This window comes from Dermacentor silvarum, chromosome 11, assembly GCF_013339745.2.
Source record: "Dermacentor silvarum isolate Dsil-2018 chromosome 11, BIME_Dsil_1.4, whole genome shotgun sequence".
Taxonomy (NCBI): Eukaryota; Metazoa; Arthropoda; class Arachnida; order Ixodida; family Ixodidae; genus Dermacentor; species Dermacentor silvarum.
The window spans coordinates 110,979,799-111,006,012 of NC_051164.1; the positions used below are offsets into that span (position 1 = coordinate 110,979,799).

At 47.9% G+C, this 26,214-nt stretch overlaps 1 protein-coding gene across 1 annotated transcript in view; it reads left to right on the plus strand.

The window, feature by feature from the left end:
* LOC119433376 (uncharacterized) overlaps window positions 1-26,214 on the plus strand; it is a 119,231-nt gene that overhangs the window by 87,121 nt on the left and 5,896 nt on the right. Inside the window, exons 3-12 of the mRNA XM_037700544.2 lie at window positions 2,745-2,812; window positions 2,985-3,065; window positions 5,098-5,268; window positions 11,128-11,249; window positions 18,719-18,833; window positions 19,786-20,020; window positions 21,588-21,652; window positions 21,862-21,942; window positions 24,094-24,345; window positions 24,916-25,001. Coding sequence (XP_037556472.1) covers window positions 2,745-2,812; window positions 2,985-3,065; window positions 5,098-5,268; window positions 11,128-11,249; window positions 18,719-18,833; window positions 19,786-20,020; window positions 21,588-21,652; window positions 21,862-21,942; window positions 24,094-24,345; window positions 24,916-25,001 — 1,276 coding nt within the window. The remainder of the gene's footprint in view (window positions 1-2,744; window positions 2,813-2,984; window positions 3,066-5,097; window positions 5,269-11,127; window positions 11,250-18,718; window positions 18,834-19,785; window positions 20,021-21,587; window positions 21,653-21,861; window positions 21,943-24,093; window positions 24,346-24,915; window positions 25,002-26,214) is intronic.

The window sequence follows — 26,214 nt, forward strand, 5'->3', positions numbered from 1 at the left end:
GATCAGAGTTGACTGACGAACCTTTGCTAGGTACTATATATCGCACCCACCGGGATGGATTAGACAACTTTTCTAGCGCTCCAAATCACCCGCGTTATGTGACGCGGTAACCGCGTAGGACAAGGGACGTTACCAGAATACACAGCATTGCCTGTCTCTTCTTCTTGTCAAGTTCCTTGTTTTACGCACTGTTACTACACCAATTCTTTGTAGGTCGTGTGTCTTCACGCATCATTATGTACAGTCGCGTTAAATCTAGTAATCTGAAACACGGTGCCGTGGTCGAAGCGTCTAAAGCAGAGTTTCTTGCCCATTACGACCCGGACAAACCGTTGGTACTAAAATGTGACGCTTCAGCAGTTGCCGTGGAAACTAAATCTGGTGCACAGCGGTGCTGGAACGGGTCCCCAATCGTTTGTACGCAGGCGCCACCGTGCCATCTTGAATCCCCTTCGACTACGAGCACCGTGTTGCAGCTCATATTGAACGTGACGGTACATATCAAGGAGCCCCTCACAAGAAATCGGCATTGCGAGAAACAAGTGAACCCCAGAAGGGCAGATGTTTGGGTCAATTGGTACATCGCATAAAAATTGGAAGCAGTGCGAAACACACGAGAATGAAAGAATAGAATGGGACACACGAGTGGTAACTTACAAGCAACAACAGAATGTCGAATGAAAGCCTTTCGCCAGGGTAGACCATGACGCATTCGCAAAGCCAGCCAAAATCATTCCAAGGTTACAAAGGTGTGTAGTGTAAGGTGTGGCATGCAACGGTTTATATTACGTAACACAAGACCAAGAAAGGAAGCAAACTTTAGAACACGCAGAAAAAAAAAACAATTTGCAAAAATCCTTATCCGTAGCGCACGAGCAGAAAGCCCCATCTGCGGTTGAAGAAAACGACAACGGCTTTTTTTCTGTCGGAGAAACGCACGCACACACGCACACGCTCCTACCTCTCGTTTCTCGTTACCTTAGCGCAATGAAGATCACCCCAGTCTTTCTAACTTCAGATAGCAGCCGCAAGCCTTGCAAAGCGCTGTTAAATGAGCACCGCCAGTGTGGGCGAAAGTGACGCTTTGTGCTCCCTTGGCCACTCATTAATCTGTATATATATATATACATACTGAGCAGCACGTCGACGGGATTCTATAAAATACACCAGAGGTGGACAACACGAATTACCTCGTATATACTTAACGTACACTGTGGTTTCTTGCGTTGGTTTCTGCATGTATTCGAATTTGATCGCTAAAGCGAGGTGTGAACCGAGAAATAAGACATCGTGTCAATGTTATGTTGTTGTTGTTTTTTCCCTCTACCGTGTCCAGCATTCAACCAACCAGAACAGCTTCTGCGTGCGTGTTGTTCGCGGTCAAGTGCCCTTCGTTTCACAAAAAAAAAGAAGAAACAACGCAGAAAGACTAATAGCGCGAGACACGCGATTGTTTACTGTTTATGACTGGGATGCAGCCGGATACTGTCGTGTGCGTGTGCATCTGTTCGCTGTTGTGCATTTCGCCCCATCCATATGCGGCCGCCGCGGCCGGGATTCAACAGCGCAATAACACAGCCACTGAGTTAACGCGGCAGATAATGTTACATATTGAGCGCTTAAAGCAATCAACATCTTGCTTTTCGTTATCGCAAGCGTTGCTTAACCAGACATGACTTTTAAAGACATGTTTGCCACTAGGCAGTGCTTCTTCCTGCTCTGAACTTTTCTTTTTGATACGGTCATATGTGCGTGCAATTACTGCGAATTTGGTTGTTCTTTACTTCGGAACTCTAGAGGCCCGTACTAATTGGCAATTTTCATGTCTCTACGCCCGGTGTTTCAATCTGCAATGCCCGTAAAATAGATGCAATTTCTTGTGAATCCTTGGTATTAAACTTCTGGTAAAGAGTTCAACGGTTAGTGGACGTAGTTCTGCAGAACGATGATGATAGGCGGCACTGCAGCGAGAGCAAATGTTGTCTGTCAATTAGTACACAGGTAAAAAGAAACTCTCTCATTAAACATGCAGCGGATCTAAGAAACGGTAACGAAGATACAGTTAGCTACTCTAGAGCATCGTCTGATCGATACATAGTCGTTGTAATGGATGTATAATTTGCCCACAGTTAAAGTCGAAACAAATTTTGACTTGTAACTTGTTACTATCCGAAAATAAGAAAGGCGTTTCTTCAGCCAGTACTTTATAGAAGTTGTACAAATTTGTACTTCAAATACATAGCGTTCAATAATTGCCTAGCATGCCACCCGACACACAAATGTACATGTTAGGGAACGGATAAAGGTTGACCGATCTCAACCGAAACAATAAAATTAAACGAAGAAGACAGTCGAAGCTATTATAACCATGGGCACAGCCACATGAAATGGGATGAAATCATTTAATCGATTTGTGTAATTTTCTCACTTTAATCGCAGTTTTCTACTACTCAAAAGCGACTATAATTTGGGTTCTCAACTGCCTCTGTATTGATGTTCTGCGTTGTCTGTCATACAGATAAAGTTAGAGCCGCCGAGGTCATTGTGATCGATAACTCGTATGTCTCGTGTCCGACTACAATGAACATTTACAAGCAACGCTCGCGACTCTGTGGGTCTGTTTGCCACTCACCGTGTTCCATATTTTGAGCTGTTTCGTTCAAACAATTTACAGCAGTCAGCGGCCATTAAGGTCTGCGCTAATGAACACTGCTAATGTATATATATCTTAATTCTATTTTCAGGAGGGAGCGGTGTTTTCGTTGCGTTGCCATCTACGAGAAGCACGAGAATGTTCTTCAGTACCGAGAAAGTAGGTTTCTTTGACTCTTTTCTAGCATGCTCGTACGAGGACTGTTGCCTCGTCCGTTCTGTCAATGTGTGAGGGTAGCGTGTGCATCATAATAGCAGGATACTTGTAATACGGACCCTCACGATGTCAACACCATGAACTTGCATTTGTGATGCTCTTTCCTATTCTGCAGCCTACTGTGACGAATTCGACAACCTCAAGGAAGCCTGTCACCTGCTGAACGTGGACGCCCACCTGCATTCGTTGTTCAGGGGTGAGACACAGCCCGTCGCCTCCTATCGTGTGACCCGGGGCACACTAGTTAGATAGACGGGTAGTGAGAGCTCTGCCTTTGGCGCATTAGTGGCGGATGCCGCGAATCTTGTTTTCATCTCCTTTATTATGTCTCTGAAACTGCAACCGAGTTTTCAGGCGATAAATTTCTTACTGGTTCTATTTGTACCACGCACACCGTAGCACATTTAACCGACGGCACGTGAAGCGACAGGCCGCAAGCTCTTTTTCGCCCCTCTTCCTGACCGCCTAATATTCTTTAATGCCAATGTGAACAACTACCACTGTTCGCATAAAAGTAAAAATAAGAAGAAATATAAAACAAACGCACTCGTAGCGTTTGCCTAACGCTATTTTTGCCTAGGCGCTCAGTAACGCTAGTTCAAAGACGCCTAAGGACACACAGAAGGGGTCAATGTGGCCCCAAATGCATGTACACCCGTGAGCACAAGTATACGGACCAGGGGTTGCGCGAAAAAGCTGATTTCTTTCCTCTGCCTATGAACGCAACTTGAAATTGAGGACTGCAGTCCGAACTTGGCATTGCGAACTTTTCAGTGTACCCATCAATTCCAGTTTATGCTTGTTAATTATGAAGAAATTCACTTTTTTCGCCGACCCCATGGTCCGTATACTTTTGCTCACGGGTGTACATGTACAGTCCCAACGGAAAAAGATTAACACAAGTGACTGGCGGCCGGAGCGTCAAACTCACGACAGACTTTCTCCTGCTTTGAGTGACTACAAGTGACTGGTAGCCGGAGAGGCACATGGAATGTGCCGCTCCGGCTACCAGTCACTTGATCCGCGCGTAGTGATTTTACCGCTCCAGCCACCAGTCACTTGTCGCATACTGTATACGCATACAGATACATATACAACATTTGCACTGATGTAAAACGGGTTAATTTCTGCAATGTATAGCCTAAAACGCGCCTCGCGTTATGTTCGGGTTCTTGACCACGAATGAAACTCGTTTTCTTTTCTTTTCCTTTCGCTCTCTGAATTTTTTGTTTCGTGCTCGCGGTGCTGTCTGTGCCCTGCCACATCGCCTCGCATAAGAGCGGCGAACTGGGAGTTGCCACTGTGCATTTTGCGTCGTATTGCTCCGGATTCACAAGGCTTTTAATGCCGCATCCACGCGGTTACGGTGTATTCATTGCAAGCTTGAGCAAGATAATCCGCAGGCGTTGTGCAGGCGCGTCAAGCGCACGGTCTTCGATGTCGCGCGTTACATCAACGCGCAATCCATGAAAAGATTTGCCATGTTCGATTTTCTTACGCGAATTTCTGAAGTGCTGTTTTCCCAATAAACTTGGTGGGTGTCACGGAGGACAACGCCGTTCTTCGCCGACAGGGACAAAAACGCCATTACTAGTCCTTAAACTTTATTTTGCGATGTCAATCCCCAGTAACCATGAGTGAAGGTTCTCGGGCATTTGTTTTTATGCGTCTTTTCCCGTTTCCTTGCGGCATCACACTGCGTTATACTCGTAATATATATAGTTTTGTATTTCTCCGAGAGACCAAAAGTACCCCCTCGGGTTATATTCGGGGTCGCGTTATTTACGTGCAAATGCGGTACGCAGCCCAGAGCGGTCAGAGAGGATTCGCAAAAAAAAGAAGAAAAGGAAAAAAGAAAGAACACATAACATTCGAAGAAGGTTAGAACGCTTCTTTCATGGGTATCACTTTCATGAGGTGGTCAATAATGTGCACCAGCTCCGTACTAACGCACGCTCGGTTATATCGTTCTTGTCTGTAAACTTTGAAAGACCTGCATCGCTTTGCGTTGAGCTGGTTTCGATGACCATGTACGGAATATCCTGAAAACTGTCAAAGGTTGACGAGGATAGAGAACGTCAAGTTCTCGTCCTGTGTTTCCTCTGTACGCATTGCGTTGGGGCCCAGAATTTCTCTTCGCATCGGTGCTGGTGGTGCGTGTCGTTCTATCAGTCCGTCTTTATGCGAGCCATTTTGTATCCTAATGCCACCTTCTGCGTTTGTTACAGTGGAGGCATCTCCGGTGGCGTGTCCGTTCCGGGGCCCGCTGACGTTCACGTACAACCGCGGCCACGGCGAGTGCCGGCACCCAGTATCCACGGTGGACTCCTGCTCCGCCGACTGGCGCATACTCTTCAGATTCCAGGCCTGCGCCGACGTCCAGGGCACCGAGAGCAGCGGTCGGTGTTGCACGTTGATAACGCCATGCGATCGCTGCTAGAGACTTCCATAGTGTGCATATCCAATAGCCGAGATACAATGAACAATGTCACTAGAGCTGAAGACGTTACGTCAACAACGTTTGATACCGGGCTAGTTGTTTAGATTCCTGAGCTAGCGCAAGTACTCAAGACTACCAAGACGAAAAAAACAAGACTGAACGAGTGAATCGCTTCGCACGTTTAGTCTTCCTTATTCGTGTTCGTGTCTCAGTGTACTTACGGCAGCGCAAGGATAATAAAAGAGTTATTTCGGTCGCTGCCGTTTGCGTTTGCACTTATCTGGAATGAGCTCTTTTTCGTCCATGATATCTCAAACGTCGTTGTTTTCAGTACAGTAACTTTTAGTGTGAACTTAATCAGCTTAATCAGCCGTTTTCGTTGATGTCATCAGCGTCAACAGGAAGCCTCTTGGCGAGGCATGTTCTGGTCTCGCGTGCAGAAGGAGCCGTGCAGAAGGATGTGCATGTGCTCGAACTAGGGGAATACAAAAGGCGCGTGGTAGAATTGGTACATTATCTGATTATTTCGAGGCATCTGCCTGCGCCACACTTTACTATGCCGCATACTAAAATAGTCGCATCTCCATGGATATGGTGAATGCGAGATATCTCGAATTATGCAGCAGTACCGTTTTAATTAATATCGTGGCATCGTTTCCCATCACAACAGCCGGGCACCACCACCATGCTTTCAATGCATTTTGGAGCCACTTAATTTAGGCGAGGCATTTGAGTATTTTAAGAAATTTAAATTCACAGTGCGAAAACAATGACATTAAAGAAAAGAGTTGACCAAGTGTCGACGCTAAAGTAAACAAGGTCGACGTACATGGTGTTTCAAGTGATTCGATAATTAAATGTTGATTATATCTCTATTCTGTCTCTTTTTCATATTGATTATTCACTAATTTCTTATGTTATTCGTATCGTATTTCACGCGCATGCACGTCGACGTTGTCTTCTTTCGCGTCGACTTTGTTTGGCACGACTATTTTTTTTTTACCAGTAGGCCAAGTGGGCCGATCCCAGAGACAGTGCACTCTATGGTGCAAGGTATTTTCGACTATATTAGCACTAATTACGCCCACACAGTTAATTTTACCTGCTCTGCGACTGATTCTCGCTTTTTGTAAGCACCGCTGAAGCCGGATTCAAGAAACCATTATCTCGCGCGAGCTTTGCTTAGTTCAAGCGCACTCAATACATTTCTCAAAAGTGTGCCGTACTGCGGCTTTCCCTCAACATGTTTACATCTACGGCGGTGCACCCTTTACAGGGGTATAGTGCAATGTGGTTAGCGGTAATTACGCCCGTACAGTTAATTTTACCTGCTCTGCGACTGATTCTCCCATTTTGTAAGCACTGCTGAAGCCGTATTCAAGACACCATTATCTCGCGCGAGCTCTGCTTAGTTCAAGCGTACTCAATCAGTTTCCCAAAAGTGTGCCGTACCGCGGCTTTCCCTCAACATATTTACATCTACGGCGGTGCACCCTTTACAGGGGCATAGTGCAATGTGGTTAGCGGTAATTACGCCCGTACAGTTAATTTTACCTGCTCTGCGACTGATTCTCGCATTTTGTAAGCACTGCTGAAGCCGGATTCAAGACACCATTATCTCGCTCGAGCTCTGCTTAGTTCAAGCGCGCTCAATCAGTTTCTCAAAAGTCTGCCGTACGGCGGCTTTCCCTCAACATGTTTACATCTACGGCGGTGCACCCTTTACAGGAATATAGTGCAATGTGGTTAGCGGTAATTACGCCCGTACAGTTCATTTTACCGTCTCTGCGACTGATTCTAGCATTTTGTAAGCAATGCTGAAGCCGGATTCAAGGCACCATTATCTCGCGCGAGCTCTGCTTAGTTCAAGCGCGCTCAATCAGTTTCTCAAAAGTCTGCCGTACGGCGGCTTTCCCTCAACATGTTTACATCTACGGCGGTGCACCCTTTACAGGAATATAGTGCAATGTGGTTAGCGGTAATTACGCCCGTACAGTTCATTTTACCGTCTCTGCGACTGATTCTAGCATTTTGTAAGCACTGCTGAAGCCGGATTCAAGGCACCATTATCTCGCGCGAGCTCTGCTTAGTTCAAGCTCACTCAATCCGTTTCTCAAAAGTGTGCCGTACGGCGGCTTTCCCTCAACATGTTTACATCTACGGCGGTGCACCCTTTACAGGGGTATAGTGCAATGTGGTTAGCGGTAATTACGCCCGTACAGTTAATTTTACCTGCTCTGCGACTGATTCTCGCATTTTGTAAGCACTGCTGAAGCCGGATTCAAGGCACCATTATCTCGTGCGAGCTCTGCTTAGTTCAAGCTCACTCAATCCGTTTCTCAAAAGTGTGCCGTACGGCGGCTTTCCCTCAACATGTTTACATCTACGGCGGTGCACCCTTTACAGGGGTATAGTGCAATGTGGTTAGCGGTAATTACGCCCGTACAGTTAATTTTACCTGCTCTGCGACTGATTCTCCCATTTTGTAAGCACTGCTGAAGCCGTATTCAAGACACCATTATCTCGCGCGAGCTCTGCTTAGTTCAAGCGTACTCAATCAGTTTCTCAAAAGTCTGCCGTACGGCGGCTTTCCCTCAACATGTTTACATCTACGGCGGTGCACCCTTTACAGGAATATAGTGCAATGTGGTTAGCGGTAATTACGCCCGTACAGTTCATTTTACCGTCTCTGCGACTGATTCTAGCATTTTGTAAGCACTGCTGAAGCCGGATTCAAGGCACCATTATCTCGCGCGAGCTCTGCTTAGTTCAAGCGCGCTCAATCAGTTTCTCAAAAGTCTGCCGTACGGCGGCTTTCCCTCAACATGTTTACATCTACGGCGGTGCACCCTTTACAGGAATATAGTGCAATGTGGTTAGCGGTAATTACGCCCGTACAGTTCATTTTACCGTCTCTGCGACTGATTCTAGCATTTTGTAAGCACTGCTGAAGCCGGATTCAAGGCACCATTATCTCGCGCGAGCTCTGCTTAGTTCAAGCTCACTCAATCCGTTTCTCAAAAGTGTGCCGTACGGCGGCTTTCCCTCAACATGTTTACATCTACGGCGGTGCACCCTTTACAGGGGTATAGTGCAATGTGGTTAGCGGTAATTACGCCCGTACAGTTAATTTTACCTGCTCTGCGACTGATTCTCGCATTTTGTAAGCACTGCTGAAGCCGGATTCAAGGCACCATTATCTCGCGCGAGCTCTGCTTAGTTCAAGCGCGCTCAATCAGTTTCTCAAAAGTCTGCCGTACGGCGGCTTTCCCTCAACATGTTTACATCTACGGCGGTGCACCCTTTACAGGGGTATAGTGCAATGTGGTTAGCGGTAATTACGCCCGTACAGTTAATTTTACCTGCTCTGCGACTGATTCTCGCATTTTGTAAGCACTGCTGAAGCCGGATTCAAGGCACCATTATCTCGTGCGAGCTCTGCTTAGTTCAAGCTCACTCAATCCGTTTCTCAAAAGTGTGCCGTACGGCGGCTTTCCCTCAACATGTTTACATCTACGGCGGTGCACCCTTTACAGGGGTATAGTGCAATGTGGTTAGCGGTAATTACGCCCGTACAGTTAATTTTACCTGCTCTGCGACTGATTCTAGCATTTTGTAAGCACTGCTGAAGCCGGATTCAAGGCACCATTATCTCGTGCGAGCTCTGCTTAGTTCAAGCTCACTCAATCCGTTTCTCAAAAGTGTGCCGTACGGCGGCTTTCCCTCAACATGTTTACATCTACGGCGGTGCACCCTTTACAGGGGTATAGTGCAATGTGGTTAGCGGTAATTACGCCCGTACAGTTCATTTTACCTTCTCTGCGACTGATTCTAGCATTTTGTAAGCACTGCTGAAGCCGGATTCAAGGCACCATTATCTCGCGCGAGCTCTGCTTAGTTCAAGCGCACTCAATCAGTTTCTCAAAAGTCTGCCGTACGGCGGCTTTCCCTCAACATGTTTACATCTACGGCGGTGCACCCTTTACAGGGGTATAGTGCAATGTGGTTAGCGGTAATTACGCCCGTACAGTTCATTTTACCTTCTCTGCGACTGATTCTAGCATTTTGTAAGCACTGCTGAAGCCGGATTCAAGGCACCATTATCTCGCGCGAGCTCTGCTTAGTTCAAGCTCACTCAATCCGTTTCTCAAAAGTGTGCCGTACGGCGGCTTTCCCTCAACATGTTTACATCTACGGCGGTGCACCTTTTACGGGGTATAGTGCAATGTGGTTAGCAGTAATTACGCCTATACAGTTAATTTTACCTGCTCTGCGACCGATTCTCGCATTTTGTAAGCACTGCTGAAGCCGGATTCAAGGCACCATTATCTCGTGCGAGCTCTGCTTAGTTCAAGCTCACTCAATCCGTTTCTCAAAAGTGTGCCGTACGGCGGCTTTCCCTCAACATGTTTACATCTACGGCGGTGCACCCTTTACAGGGGTATAGTGCAATGTGGTTAGCGGTAATTACGCCCGTACAGTTAATTTTACCTGCTCTGCGACTGATTCTCGCATTTTGTAAGCACTGCTGAAGCCGGATTCAAGGCACCATTATCTCGCTCGAGCTCTGCTTAGTTCAAGCGCACTCAATCCGTTTCTCAAAAGTGTGCCGTACGTCGGCTTTCCCTCAACATGTTGACATCTACGGCGGTGCACCTTTTACAGGTGCATAGTGCAATGTGGTTAGCGGTAATTACGCCCGTACAGTTAATTTTACCTGCATTGCGACTAATTCTCGCTTTTTGTAAGCGAGAATTAGTCGATTTCCTCCCTATATTTACAATATTTTTTCACAATTATTTCCCCTATATTTGTCTAAGGCACTCGAAAGCCGTGTCACAATTTTTATCAACAGGTGTGAACCTGGGCAAATTGGTTATTTGTAGTAATCTTCGAAATCGCGTTACATACGGGACTAGGCAAAAAACCTCGTACAAGAAACACGGATCCCCTTCCAACTGCCGTTTATTGAAAGGTTAACGAGCATATACTGAAACAAATTGCGGCAGAACCGATTCCACAATTGCTGTCGTTGTGATTTGCATTCAAGCAATGTACCGACACACCGTATTGCCAGCAGAGAAACGCGTCATGTTTCGGCCACGTACTACGCCGCTTCTCGTAGCGCAGTGCGTCAGGCTGCTGTGTAGGTGAACCTGCAACGGATACATTCTAAATGAGTTTTCTTTTTTCTTTTTTTTGTAGAGCGGCGTACGGAGGCCACATAAGTAGACCCAAAATGGCTGAAGTAGGCTAAGAGATGCTATTCTCTTAAAAAATAATAATATGGCAGACACAACAGACAACGTTGGCGTCAATGCATTAAGGCGTGTGCGCAAGGTACCAGAGTTCTTTGTTTGATAACCATCGCATTAAGCACATACGAGAAAACTAATTTGACAGAATCTCGGCGCGAGTGAGTTTGCGACATGGTTTTCTAATAATTATGAATAACAAAATAGGCGAAAAAGATTACGCATCCAAATCAAAGCACGGGAATTAAACCGAAAGCGTCTCAAAAATCTTGCTTGAGCAGGCATGGTGCAAAAGTGTATAGTGTGTAGTGGAAGGTCAGAAAAATTATTTGAAACTTGCTGCTTTTCCGGTCTGCAGCGAATGAACGGACATTGATAAGACATTGCAGAGCCAAAACATATGCATGTTTGATGCTCACCTTTTCGTATTCTGTCCGTATAAAATACTGCATTACACGAAACTGTGCTTGGCATCTTGGTATATATACACGTCTAAAATGCGACTTCGTTGCTATGGCAGCTGCATAGTGCCAAGTGAATTTCCTATTGTGTTGCGTTCGCAGTGGAAGAGCTGACGTGCCTGGCGACGTGGAAGGAAGGCTCGGCCTACTATCTCGTCGGCAAGATGGTCCAGCGAAAACTGCACGCGCTGCCTTACTCGGACGGGGACAGCTATCGCTGCTTTGTGAGTCTCAGCTGCGCCCGAGCGGCGCTAGCCTCTGCGGGCAGAGCTTTGCGAGTGACGTCGTCACACTTTTTTTTTCGGTAGCTTAGAACGACGCGAGCCTTACATACAACTGTCGCCATTCTCATGCACATTTCTGCACAAGTCGGTGCCTCAAACTGCCTGGGAAGAAAGCCGACTCCGAACGGCCGAATATTTAGAGCTGCAACGTTCGCGAAGGGTCAGAATGGTTACCACAGTGAACTTAAGCACGCGTTTCAGTACTGTTCTCAACCGATTTGTTAGCCGTTTTCCAGTGGTTCGAGTCAGCATAATCATCATAATAAGCCAGCTAACGCTGCGCAGATTACAATAAAATGAGCCGAATAATGCGTATCTGCCAATGACGGAACTGCAACGTTCATGAAGGGTCAGAAGGGCTCCAAGCGACGTAATAATGCGAAAATGTCACCGTAGGAAGTTTCTCCAGTGCTAGGAACGGTATTGGTACAAGGCATTTAATTCTTTCTTATACACAATTTGAGATATACGCACTTGGAAAGAGGTGTGCATAAATAAAAAAAAATACGATACCGGCGCTAGAACATATCCATTTCATATTGTGCAATGTCATTAGTGTTGAAATTTTGGCCTTAATATAATACGCCCGTTACGTTTCAGCACTGCTCTCATCCTATTTGTTAGCCGTTCTTCACTTATGCGAGTCAGTGCTCCTATTTTGAAATCATCATAATCGGCCAGCTGGCGCTTCGCAGAGTACAATAATTTCAGCGGAATAAGCGCATCATCTGCCATTGCTATCAGAATTGCGAGAAAGCTCAAAGCTGTTCCATTTATGCTACATTAGTCATTTGGCAAGAAATTGTGCAAGAAAGTCGAAGAAATGACTTCCTTACGGTAAATCAGTGCAAAAAAAAAAAAAAAGCAAGACATGAAAGCAAGACTGGACAGACACTGACTATTCGGCGCCTGTTCTGTCTTTCTTTTGTGTCTTGCTTCTTTCGCGCGGTTTTCCCGTAACGAAGCCCTACCCACAAGTTCAACTTCAGACCCTTTTAAAGAACTATTGACACTTCGCCGGAATTACTTTATTCCACATTTAATTTTCGTACACATAAAGCGGCTCCAATCAGCAGAAATGTTGGCGACATAGACAGTATTCATGATAATGTTCAGCACTCGTTTGTTTTTTAGTGGTGTCGGTAATAAGGCAGCTCAGATGTTACGCACTTGAAGTGGAGGGAGGGGATTGGAAAAAAAATGTGCTGTGCACTTTATATTGTGACGATGGTGAAGAACCAGCCAGTGCGATAACTGTGAGGCACGAATCTAACACATTATTGGGCGAACCATTAGGCCGGTAAAAAAAAAAAAACGGTCACAGGAAGAAGATAAATGCTGTGCACGTGTCAGTGTGACGTCACTACACGAATATAATTGAATCAAGATACCTTGTCCCGGCTGCATTCTAATTTTATAAATAGTTTTAATAAAGTTTAATTAGCCAAGTTAAGTTACTGCAACACTTTCAGAAGAGAAGCGCTGCACGTTACAAAATGAACTCTTATGATCAAATATGGTTTCATCCATACCGTTCTCTCTCTCTCTCTCTCGATCTTTTTTTTTCCCACGTCCTGAAGAAATGGACCTCTGATAGTCAATCGGCAGTAAATGGCCTTATACAAAATATAAATCGCAGCATCAACGTCAAAGATTTGAAGATGAAAGAAAAGAAGGCTTAACAACGTTTAAATAATTGACCTAGACATAAATTCAGGTAGAATCTGAATTTTTGTGGTACTTTGAATGTGCATCACACATTAGAGACATGACTTTTTGGTGCTTTGAATATGTATCACACACTAGAAACATGACGTCACTGAAATGTCGCTGATCGCAGATAACTTCGACATTTTGTCGCAAGCTTCGACAGCAGGCCAGAAGTTGTCAATCAGAAGGAAACGCGTACGTATATATCAGTGTAATAAGTCAGCCGGCCTTGTGCCACTGGCTGTCATTAAAAAGCTCAGAAGTCTTTGAAATGAAAAACTTGGACGAATAAGCAATTCCGGGCTAAACAGATTTAAGAATATTGAGCACATAACAGCTGTGACGGAACGATAGGACGCACGCACTCAATAAACCAAAGGAGAATACTAAAGAACTGGGCGGGTAGTACTGGCATTCATGTTATTGACTAGCGTAAATAAAGTAAGGTCCATCTACCGGGTGTTTCAGCGAACACAAAAATGTTTTGAAGGTTGCCTGTGGAAGACATCACAATTCTAGTTCATGAGCGGGTCTACTCAAAAAGGCGGACATTACTTGAACAAGGAATTGAAATTCATAATCAGCTAATTTGCGGAACAACTCATGTTTCCGCAAAGACCGGGAATTATATCTCGAAACTGGTGTCATACTGAGAACTCGTTCCAAGTGGATCCGCCTTGCGAACTCCACGGCTACAATGTGTAAGTTGCTATATGGACCATAAGGTAATTAAAAACTTAACTAGTGAATCTTTGTTAATTAGTTTATTATGCATTTCAATTGTTTGTGTAAGTAATGTCCGCCTCTTCGAGTAGACCAGCTCATGAACTAGAATTGTGCTATCCGCCACAGGCAACCTTTAAAAATATTGAATGTGTTCGTTGAAACACCCGGTATACGAAGAGAAAGGTGATGCCCGTCATGCTTTCCCTTTCTTCTTTATTTACCATATTTAGCGCTGAGCATGAAAGCACAGGCCTATGCAAACCCAACGTCAAATTGTGTAGAATTGGTGAATCTTCTATAACGGTCGAACCAGTACAGCGTCGGGCCACCGTTTAACAATACTGAATGAAACTCGCCTTATTTATCTCCTGAACTTCGAAGGCAATGCGCAGTGCATGAGCTCACTTCTCGCTCTCCCAGCTAGGCTTATCACGGGACCGCCGATTTCGATCAGCGATGAGCTTTTTAAGTAATGAAGTACTCGACTAATGTTCCGCGAAATGGCTAGCCAGCTAGCAAAGCGGTCCGCATTCGTAATGAGAAGTTGCGACAGTGTTTCCAAGGTCGTGGCAAGAAAAAAAAAAAGAAAGAAAACGAGAAAGACAGAAAAGAAAGGAAGAAAGAGAAAGATTTCCTTTCGTTTCAAATATCCCTGAACGTACTTTCATCTCCAGGCAGACTTGAATCATTTCTTCGCACATACGAATATCGCGTTGGAACTGTTCCGCACACGTGATGTTGCAAGCCACGGCGTCGACGGCAACCTATATGTAAGTCGCGCAATGAAAGCAACGATGGCGGACCGAATCAGCGCCTACCCTGCAGAGTACCGGCAGAAAGCACACCGACTGCTTCGAAACGAATACAGAACATGATTTGAAAATTCCGACGCCCGAAAGGCGCTCGAGCTGGGACAAAGAAGCGAGGACTTGTTCGAGCCATACGTAACAAATCGCCCGTTTAGCGCGGTTCGCCACCAAAGTGGCCACAAATCGCCCACTTCCGCCGCCAGCGTCGTCAAGAAAGCACTCCGCCGTAAGAGTACGCAGTGTGACGCTTTCTCGACTCCCCCCTTCTCGCGACAGCGAAGGGAGCATCCAGCCGACTCGGCCGAGGTAATTCGTGAAAAGCAGACTGAAATGGCGCTTCAGAGAAGAAGGGTAAAAAGAGAGGGTTTCAAATTTCCCGCCGCGCGTGGACCGCCCTGGCTGCTGCTTTGAGAAAGGCATTTCAAAAGGAATCGGGAGGGGGACGGACAGAAAAAAAGGGGGCAGGCAGCCGCGGCGCCCGGTCGGCATCCGATACGCCGCGGCAGCTGATGGAGATTTGATGCGAGCCTGATTGCTTTCATTTCTTTCTCCTCCGAGCTCGCACAGAAAGAGAGTCGCTCTTGGTTTTAAATTGAAATGGGAATCGGATAGTCCGCCCCCACCACACGGTTCGGTTTTCGGCTCGGCGCGCCGCCGGGACAGCCATCCCCTCGCGCGCTGTGCCGTGGCATTTTCTTTGCAGAGGCACTCGCGGCCACGGTTGCCGGAGAAATAAAGCGACGCCGGGCTACGACTCTCGCTTTTGTGAAAGCGCACCGCGACTCGTACAATGCTCGATGTACTGAGCTCGAAGCACGCATCCAGCAACAAATGCGTCCCACGTGCCTGTACCCTTCTGACGTGCAAGGCTTTTCTTTTTCTACCAAGCAAATTTCGGACCTTGCACCGGAGGGCACGCAAACAGAATAAAATTGTCATTTTGAACATTACGTGACTAGGATACCCGCTAGCTTGCGCAGAGACGTTAACGTTCCAGATCATTTTAGTGGCGAAATGCGGCATCTAAAACTTTAAACCGCAAGTGATATGAACTGATAACAAGAAAAAGAACGATCGGGAAACTTGAAGTAAAAAAAAAAAATATTTCAAGCACTGAGTGCATGAAGAAACTGCGTACGTCACGTCACCCTCCCCCCATTTTTTTTTTCATTTTCTTTCAACGCAAGATAATATTTATTGCCAAATATCTTGCAAAACCTCTATTTATCACCACCGTATTGCAGCTCTTGGTAGTCTAGTTGACTAGAGCACGTTAAACGTTCGTCGCAGGGATAGAGCATCCCTTTTTGGTTTCTCTATTTTTTTTTTCCCCGTGCGACTGCACTCAATAAATAAAGAGCTCGTGGTCGAAGCATTAGCGGAAGCCTCTTAGTGAAATTCCATTCCTTTTGAAGCTACAGGTAAAAGAAAAGCACAAAAGAAATTGTAACGCACTTTGCTTAAAGTTACGCAACACGCACGCACTTCGCTTTCCAAAGCTTATCCTTAAAAAAACGTGTTCTCCATTTGCATGCGCAGCTGTGGGTATAGAGCGATAGTTCCGGTCTACTTGCGTTCAGGTGTTTTGATCTCAAAGCTCTCTGCTATTTTTCGTTGTGAATACAGAGGAGAGCACGCGCACAAACGCGCGCGCACGCGCACGCGCTCAGACACGCACAAGTATGCACATAGGAAGAGGTCCAACGCATTATGCAAAGTTACGCCACAACAAAGCTCGCGTTACGAGATCAGCTACGCCTGCGCTGCGTACGGCCTTTGCAGTTCACGTATCCTATTTAGCCGCACCCTGCGCTTTTCAAAATAGCGTTTTAGTGGCCGCTCAGTAACAATGTGCAGCAATTTCGGGAATGAGTTGCCGCGCACGGAATAGTTAAGCGAGATCATTAGCATGCACGCTTGGGAGTGAAGCACAACGCGCGCGAGCCTGTATGCGTGGGGGCGTAAGTGGATCCATCGTTGTATGTGTGCAATGGCGAGGCCCATCAATGCCCCGATTGCTGATCTGACCAAAATGTAATCACAATCAATCAATCAATCAATCAATCAATCAATCAATCAATCAATCTTGAAATTGCTGCACGCATATGAACGATCCTAATAAAGCGAACAAAAGGCCGACATCGCAGGCTTGAAGTGTCTTATGCACCGCACACGCACTCAACTCGGTTAGGTGGCCTGAGCGGTCATGGCGTGAAACACGAACAGGAAAAGAAAAATTGACCACGACGTCCGTTACGCGTGATTACACATGAGTGAGACGCGCAGTTATGTGTGCTGTGGCACATTTCTAAGCACGGGGTAGACCTATAGTATGAACGCTTCGCAGTTTGACTTAAGCCGCTGTTACAAATGCAGGCGAACACGACAACGCGACAACGCGTTTTAGCCGCTTTCCACTTGTGTAAATTTGAATTTATGTTGATAGTACATGGCGCTTTGTCCCTCGTGGAAAGTCTCGAATAAAACTTCGGGTTTCTTACGCCGGTGATCAAGGGCGGATCCAGGGTAGCCTTGAAGGGGACGAGGTGGCGGGGGGAAAGGGAGGGATGCTCCCCATCCACATACACACTATATACCCGTGCACTTTCCACAATGTCTAAACAGCTTCTTTAGTAGTTTTCAACATGACGCTGTAAGCTAAGGGGAGGGCGTTTTTAGCCCGTAGTGCGGCGGATAAACCGGACAACAGACAGCTTCAGTTGGGCGTCCGCAACAGCTCGGCATCCGCAACAACCCGCGGAGGCGACAGTACGCATGCGCAGTACGCAGGAGCACGCAGGGTCTCTTGCGTACGCCCGCAGCTTTCCATAAGCTGCGTAGCGTCCGCTGCGGGCTCTGCGGGCTGTGCGGGACACTCTCGCGTGTCCACGAGAGCGCGGTTTCCGATTGGCTCCGGCCTTGATTGCATTGGAGTTCACAAAATGCGTAACTCAGATATCTTTGGTGCCGATAGGCAATTGTGGCTTGACTTGCTTGTGGTTTGACTTCGTGGTGGCTGATATTGGCTTCACAGTTTCAGAAGCTGGCGTTTGCGGCTGCTGATTTCTGCTGTCACAAAAGCGGCACAAACGGCGCACAACGTATAAAGCACTAACACGCGGTAAAGGGCGGGGTTTCGGGCAATACATCTTGCTTGCGAAACTGAAATACCTTAGACCTGTACTACATAGATCCCAGGGCGCAGCGAAATCCGCGGCAAGGTCGCGTACAAGTGAGGGAGACGCTACGAAGCTCTCTGCTCTGATCGATGACAATCCAGACGAAGCCGACTGCTATGAGATAAGCACGGGCGCAAAGAAAGGCATCATGCGCTTAAAGCCGCCCTCCCCGGGCAACGATAACAGCTGCGTGCTATCTTTGCGCCGCAGTGGCCCACTTACGCAGCATCTTCGCGGTTAGAGCCATGACACCCGAAGTTAAAGCTGGTCTTGTTCACGAATCCCCCCGACGAAGTCATTTAAAAAGCGATATCATCAACGCTTTGCAAAAAACACTCGATCATGTCCTATCATACCTCCGGCAAAGCGCACACGCTCCGAGTCGGAAATCCCAGGCAATCCTGACCCTTGCCCTGCAGGACCGCTCCACTACGCTGACCGGCTAGGCGCACATGGTGGCTCGCCAAAACGAAGAAGGCGAATCCCCCCTCCTACAGTAGTTTATCACCTCCGGCTAAGCACGCTGGGACATGACGCGATACCACCGATACCTACTCTTTCGTTTAGATCACAGGAAGAAAACGACAGACCATATTTCAAATAAATAACGAAGCCTTAACCAATCACTCGGGACGCTGTGCCGCCGTGCGACCAGTGTAGCCTCCTTGCAGTCCTTAATTTTACGTGTCTGTATCCTTAGCGATGGTTCAGGTACGTCAGACGGGCTGTTCACGTGTTCGCTTTTACCTCGCAACAATATATTAGCGCTGACCCAAGCTTCTAGTATGATAATTAGCACTACAATGACTTCGCCGGTTGCTCTCCACTTTATGACATTCCGAAGGCTGATGAAATGCGCACGCTTAAACAACTTAAGAAGCGGATTCCTGCATTCCGCGACACACTTTGCGCGACAGACAGCTGCTGGCTCACCCATGCGCAGCGTCGCCGAGCTATAACCCCCGTTGCACGCGCCCTTGCGCAGGTGTACGAGCACGTGGGCCACCAGAACACGTTCCGGGTGTCGCAGTCGCCGGACGCCACCTGCGACGGCCTCGTCTCCGCCTCCGAGGGCTCGCGCATCATGACACTCACCAAGAGTAAGCGACCGTCCACAACTGCACACTTCGTTTGCACAAACAACCTCGAAGCGTGTCTGATTTACTGAGCAGAGGACAGCACACCCCTTGCTGAAGTGTGCTCTCTCTTTCTCTCCTTCGTAAGTACGATGCTCAATAAGAGGGGATGCTTAGGATAGCGCGATGCTCCCATTAATATGGTGTTTGGTACGAGAATGTTTACGTGTGTGTTGCTTCATTTTTCGGAAGGGTCACCGATAATATGCTTTGCATGAACACCCACCCCCACCGACCTGCGTTCTTCCAAAGCCTCCCGTCTGTAATCCCATATCCAAAACGAACTTTTAGAAGCGCGGCTGAACTGCCTCAGCGTCCAAATAAATCCACCGTTGTTCGCAATTTCAAACAAAATTACGCGCAGGAGCAATCACTCTTCGCACTGGTGGACGTGGGCACGCGACCAGTCCGCGTCCGCACTCTACAAACGGATGGGGCTCATCTAATCCACCCATTACCAATTGGCTGATCTGACTGTATCCGACGCTGCTTTAGCTTCCACAGCTATTGTTTGCACGAAATGACAGAAAAAGATGACTCCAACAACATGACGCGGCATACTTTTGTCGCATTCACGTAAAAGCAAAATTGACTAGGGTATTGCAGTCGTTGGCCCGTTATGCATACAACGCGGGAGAACGCGCTTGCAATATGAACGAGAGGGGGAAAGCAAACCAACGGCTGGCTCTACTAAATATTTTCCATGACCCTTTCGGAAGCTCTTGGGATATTTCTCCAGAACACGCTGCACTGTTAGTATGCAAGTCTCCACGCGTTAGATAACGTTACGTTGTTGTATTACTTGCGGTAGTGTGTCCGGGGAAACTGTATCGATCACCCGCTTCAGTTGCTTATGTATAAGGGTAGCCCGATGCACGCTGCCGTATATAAACAGCCCCCCATCTTTTTCTGCCAGGCCGGCAGCCGAGCGCAGGCTGCCACTTCCCGCCGTGGAGCGCGTCGGGTTCCCGTCGCTGGCACAGCCTGGACGGTCGGCGCAGCTTCGTGTTCGGCTCGCGGCAGATGCGCGTCCACCGGGCGCAGCACTCGTCGGGGGAGACGCAGCAGCCCGAGCTGCGCGTCACGTGCATCCAGGAGCTGGCGCAGGGCACCAACGCCAGCACCCTCATCGGGTACAGCACCTCCGGCTGGTACGCTCCCCAGCTCATGTACTAAATAGTGCCCGGTTATGCTTCGGGGGCCCTGTGCAGACCCGCTTTCAAGAATGAACGAGCAAGAGCATGGCACGGGCGTTTCCTGCTGTCGTTAATCCCGATGTACTCGGCTGCGCAGGAGAAAAAAAATGGGGTCGTAGGCGCTGGCCTCTCTTGCTCATTATTTATTAAATCCCGGAGTTTAAGGCACCAAAACCACTTTATGATAGTGAGGAACGTCGTAGACGGGGGCTCCGGATACTTTTTTGACCACATGGGTTTCTTTAACGTGAACCTAAATCCAAGTACACGAACGTTTTTGCATTTCGCCCCGATCGAAATGCGACCGCCGCAATCAGGATCGACCCTTTGACCTCTAGCTCAGCGACGCAACGCCATAACCACTGGGCTACAACGGCGGGTCTCTCTTTCTCTGGCTCAAAATTGCTTGGTGATTGCAGTCACCTACCAAGATTGCAGCAATAAAAGAATGCACTTTTTGAATGCGATAGGCCTGGAAATATCTAGATCGTTTCTAAAATATACGCCATAGTATAGCCTCGAAATCCTAGAGCAGATGCCGTATGCGACAGCTTGAAATCCTTCTGTGAAGGTCGGACAATGAGTATCCACAATGCCTCCTTTACTAGATGCCTGTCGCATCGCTCGTTTTCCCATTGGATCAGAGGTTCCCGTAGTTCAGGGTAGTCGCGGAGGGACGGCGCTCGCTGCCAACCCTACTTCCTGTTGCGGAGGAAGTGACGATTACGAGGCTGGCACGCGCTCGACCAATGGCTTGACGAGAGGCCTCCGGGATCGCTACAGACGCCGCTGTAATCTCGGAGGCAGGGTCACGGGATTTAGGTTTGGAGCGGCCGCCGCAGCTAGCGCTCGCAGCCGACCCCAGTGGAGAGGAGGAAAGAGGAGAGGGCCAGGAACCAGATTTTCGGCTCACGCGTCTAAAAGAGGCATTGGTACCCATGTACAGCTGAGGCAAGGCAAGCAAGTGGCATGTTTAATAAAATTTGTCCTCTCTCGTACTCAAGGAGGAGGAAAGCGCGAGCGTTATTTTCGTGTAGGAGCAACAAAGATTACAACCGAAGCGGAAACGTCATCTGGCTAATAAAATAAGCAACAAGACGTCAAGAATGCGGCCACCAAATTAAACCGATTCTGTAGTCATTTACGAGCCCCGGTTGCGCTGACGCCGGTGCACAAACAGTCAAATCAGCGTCCTTGGCCCCACCATGCACCGGGATCACAAACACTAAAAATAAATAAATAAATAAATAAATAAATAAATAAATAAATAAATAAATAAATAAATAAATAAATAAATAAAAACGGAACATTTTTTCTCGTCGAATTGAATGATCTTCCAAGCAAAAATTCAACCACTCATGCTCATGTGGGAATTATAGAAGACTCTACGGTTGAGTTGTCTATATGATACATTTTCTTCTCTAAAACTGTTGTGCATGCTATACTGCCTAGAACAGTTCATGCGTGTTACTATCTTCGCACTTCCATAAATACTTGCTTTCGCTTCGTCATTTATTTTCAGCAACAATGGCTACGTTTGCGTGGCTATCCACCGGAGAGACTCGCATGTATTGGAAATTCAAATGGGTGAGTGTCTGCTGCACCAAAGCAAAGGCTTCGTTTTATGTTTATTTCCTGATAACACCAATGTAGAAGAAACACTAGGAGAGTATTGCGTATACATTACGAAGAGATAGCTTGTGGATGCAAGCTTTCATTGGGCTGTATACGTCATATCGAATTGTCGTGGTTATGGTAGAGCAGCCTCAAATAATGCAAAAATGATTTTCTTTCAGGTGAGCTGAGCCGAACAGCGCGGGACGCCTGCGTGCCACCCGCGTTCGACCCAGAGTCACAGGATTTCATCACATTGCTGGGTGAGAAAAAGAAAATGCTACAAAGCTTGTGCTTGATGTTACGTAGACGTGAGTTACTGCAGTTTCGCAGTCGGAGAGGTGGAACAAGACAACGAATGGCCTTTTTTTCTTTCTTTTTGAGGCCATTATTAAATACACATAACAGGCTTCAAGCAAGCGGTTCGACCTAAGCACGGACATTTTTAGACAAATAAAAAGGAATTGTCAGTTTCGCCCGAAGGCGTAGCATTGAAAGCGACAGCAAGGTTTAGCGTTGAGCTCGAGCTCCCCACACGATGTCAAACAATAAAATAAAAAAAAAAAAACTAAAAGACGCGGAGGCGACATGGCGCAACGCAGCACGCCGAGACAACTACTGCTGCTCAGGAAGAACAGCGCCACAGCAGATACCAGGCGTGTCACAATGTTGGCGCGATGAAGAACGCCGGCAGCAGATTTACAGGCGTCGCACCTTGATAGTGCCATGGATAAGAGATGGAAAACCTTCGACGCGCGCCCAATGAAAGGGTTATAGACTTGACGTTTACTACACGTTCCGGTCAGACCGGTGTATGCACAGCGGCGTGGTGCGCACACTGCCCCTCATACAGGAACGCCAACGTCAGCAGGAGCGCCACGCTCAAGCCAGCAGCGGTGGCCAGAGCCCTGCCCTGGCTTCGGCAGATCCGATTGAGCAAAGCGCGAAGCCGCGTCCACTTGGCTTCGTCACTTTTGCAGCGAAACGTACCGCGCGCCTCTGGAGGCCCTCTAACCGTCCACGCGCGTGCAGTGCATGCGCTGTCGATAGGAGGACAGCACGACGACGTCGAACGCGTCTCGAGTATCCGTATAATTGTTATCGCGATAAAAAATAGAATACAATAGATTAGCCTATATAAGGCTAACTTTACATAGGCTGGTGCATGACCAGCTAGTGCATGACCTAGTCACCGAAGTAAAACTCGGGAGAAGAAAAAAAAAGTGTCTTGAGCCGGTAGAAAAATTTATGAACAATTGTGAAAGCAACGCCAAGTCACACTGACGCCGGCGAAGCCATGTTAAGAGCGTGAAATTCCAAAAGCGAAGTTGGCCTTTCTTGCCTCAACAAGCCATCCTTTCCTCCGACCAACAGATGCAGACAGTTGGAGTATCTGTGAGTCTGTGCCTTTTCAGAGACCTTTTCGAAGTCATTATATGCACGTTAAGACGAGGAGACCCTTTCAGGGTCTCTTAAATCGGGCAGTGGTCATCAGGACGAAGGCTTCTCCAATCGAACTCCGATTACCCCTCTCCTGCGCCAGCTGACACCGTCCTATGCCTGCAAATTTCCTAATTTCATCAACCACCTCGTTCTCCGCCGTCCTTGACTGCGCTTTCCTTCTCTTAGCACTTATTCTGCAACCACGGTTTATCTTCTCTACGCATTGCATGGCCTGCCCAACTCCATTCTTCCTTTTAATCTCAACTAGATTATCGGCTATCCCCGTTTGCTATCTATGTAATCCACTTAATATTGCGCCTATTATTCTTCGTTTCATCGCTCGTTGCACGGTTATTTTCTACCGCGTAGTCTCTCCTCTAAACCTGTTTAATAGAGGACTTGGCCATTAGTCAGCAATGTACATATCTCAACAGTTCTCCTAACCTCACTCAACTCATTGAAATCCTTGGCAATGCCAGATAATTCCCCAAAAGCACTGCCAAGCTAGCTTCACTCGAGTGGGTTCGTGTGGTCAAGGTTGTCAGGTTCAGTTTCGAGTGGCTACCGGAGCCAGAGATGCTTCGCACCCTCTGCCACGTCGCAGGTATGACCGCCGCATTAGTCAGGTGCTCCGCGGCTGCTGGAGACTAAGTACACGATTCATGAAGGAGGTAATGGCGAAATACTGCGCCAGGGAGGTCAGTTTCTGCTCTGGTGAGAGTGCGTCTATTTGAAGACCATGTGACCTTCCTAATTTGGTTGTACCTGGACGCCATGCACTGACTCTGGCTGTCGGCATTTCCTTTTTTTTTTTTTTCCTTAGCCGGTTTCAGGCACCCCTCCAACTTTCAATAACGTAGTGAAAGGATCCCGACAGGACCTCGGGACCCGAAGTATAGAAACCCAATGCTCTCTACCTGTACCTTCACGCAAACATTTCCGCGCATTAATTTTGGCATCCTCGCTTGCAGCGCTGTCGGCGCCGTTCGGGAGCGACGGTTCTGCGTTGTCGCACCCGTGCCCGGCGCTGGCGCTCACTGACGGCCTGCGCGCCACGGGTCGGGCCTCGTGGAAGCCCGACGGGTGCCGGGACGTGCTCGGCTGTCGGCGCCACAGCCACCTGGAGTTCCGGGCCGCGGGATGCGGCAGTGAAGAGCAGGTCTCGCCGGCTGCAGCCACGTCGTCGGCGGCCGCTACTCCCCACGCTCTGGTCGCCAGCCGGAGTGAGTTGCCACGACTACCTCTACGAACGTGTGCTACCGCCACATGCCGCGTGCACTTGGCTGCACGAAACGCTCACAGGCGGTGTTCAGCCAGGTTTCATCCAAGGCCTGACAAATCCTCGTAGAGTCTCGAAACTTTCGTGAGGTGTCGCCGTATTTTGCCAAACAGTCTCACCAGTAGCAGAAATTCGGTTAGTTGAGGAAAAAATGAGCCGGGACTCGCCCGAGCCATCAACGCCATAATGAGAAAACTTTGCTAGCTCCACGCGTGGTCTATGAGTCGCAAATGGCTGTATCCAGCATTCAACCTGTACGTCCGACTTTTGTGCAACGTAGGCAGCTTACTCTGGCTCTCAGTAAAATAGTATAACCAAATGTTGTAGGGGAACTTTGCATTACATTTGTGAAATATAAGGGATTGCCCTACCATCGTCGGTTCACGATCAAAGTGTACAGATTGTTCTGAATGGCATGAACTGCTCGCAGTGCGCGTTTCCTTGGCGGACTTCCGTCTTTTTCTGCAGTGTCCCGAAAGCAGCACGTATGTGTGACCTGGGTGTTCTCTTTCAGCGTTCCAGTGCCACGGTGGTTGGCAGGAAAACGGCCGGAACTACCTCATCACGGGTCTTAAGGGCTCAAAGGACAAATTCTGCTTCGTAAGTGAACTGCAGCCGTCATCTCTGTTCGTGGCACTAGGGCCAGCCCCGCGGAGTCGCTCCTTAAAGAGACAAACGCACACACGTTCGCAGCGGGATTGTCACTGAAGCGCTAACCCAGTTTGTAGCATTTACAGACATGTAAGGCGGGCTCTCAGGAAATGCGGTTCAGGTCACGGCTAGTCAGAGTTGCCTGACGTAATCCGTGTAGCGGGAAAAACGACCTCAAAAACGATTGCGGGCAGGCGATATAACGAACGCAACGGAAGCGTAACTCGGGTATTGTAGAATAAACAGGTGGCTGCGATGCGTGGACTGGATCTTTCATCGCCTGTTATATTGTTACGGGGAGATTTACAGATTGCCGTATTTCACAGGTTTAACCGCAGTTCCGCTGTGCACTATTTCTTAAGGTTGCACAGCAAATCGGAAATCTGGTCCGAGAATGGTTTTCGGTGCCGTCTCAAAGTCACGAATTATGCGCGCAAAGCCACATCTGAGCCCTCTGTTCATGCGCAGCGATGCCGAGCTCCAGCTCATTCAGAATCAGACGACCGGTATGTGCCAGAGTAGTTATACAGAAATCCTCAATTTGTAAGAAGGTTCGTTCGTGGAAGGAGAAAGAAAGTGCATCCACCCGAATATAGCAGGAAGTTACAAAGGAAACCCACATGGGTTTCTCAGAAAGCGTCGCAGTTGAAAATGTTTTCCTGGTCCATAGATCGAACACGAAACCAACACATTTTCGGGGCGGTCGATCTGCTACCTCAGCTAACCAGTGGTGATATTCCGGAGATTGTCAAATTCCGCCATATTGTCGAACTTGCCATCTTGTCAGCTCTGAATGGCCCACGGGGCTGCTACGCCGTCTCTGATTGGCTCAAAATGCCACCATTACAGAATTCGACAGCATGGCTGAATTTGACGATGTCCAAAATAGCCCCCCCCCCCCCCCCTCCTTCCCCAGGAGGCTAGCATATTGTAGCGCAAGGCCGAATTAGTCGACAACTCGAAGTTCAGGGACATAATATGGCAAATCAGTGCTGCGAAAGTCCGCCAGATGGAGCAGGTGGAGGATTTTCGTTTGTAGCTTCGTGCCCCTCTCGGGTGGATGACAATCTTCTCTAACGAGAGGACCGTTCTGAAATGAACCCTTTGGGCGACATTCTAACTTTTGTGCGACATAGCAAGCAGCACTACGCGTCACCGCAGC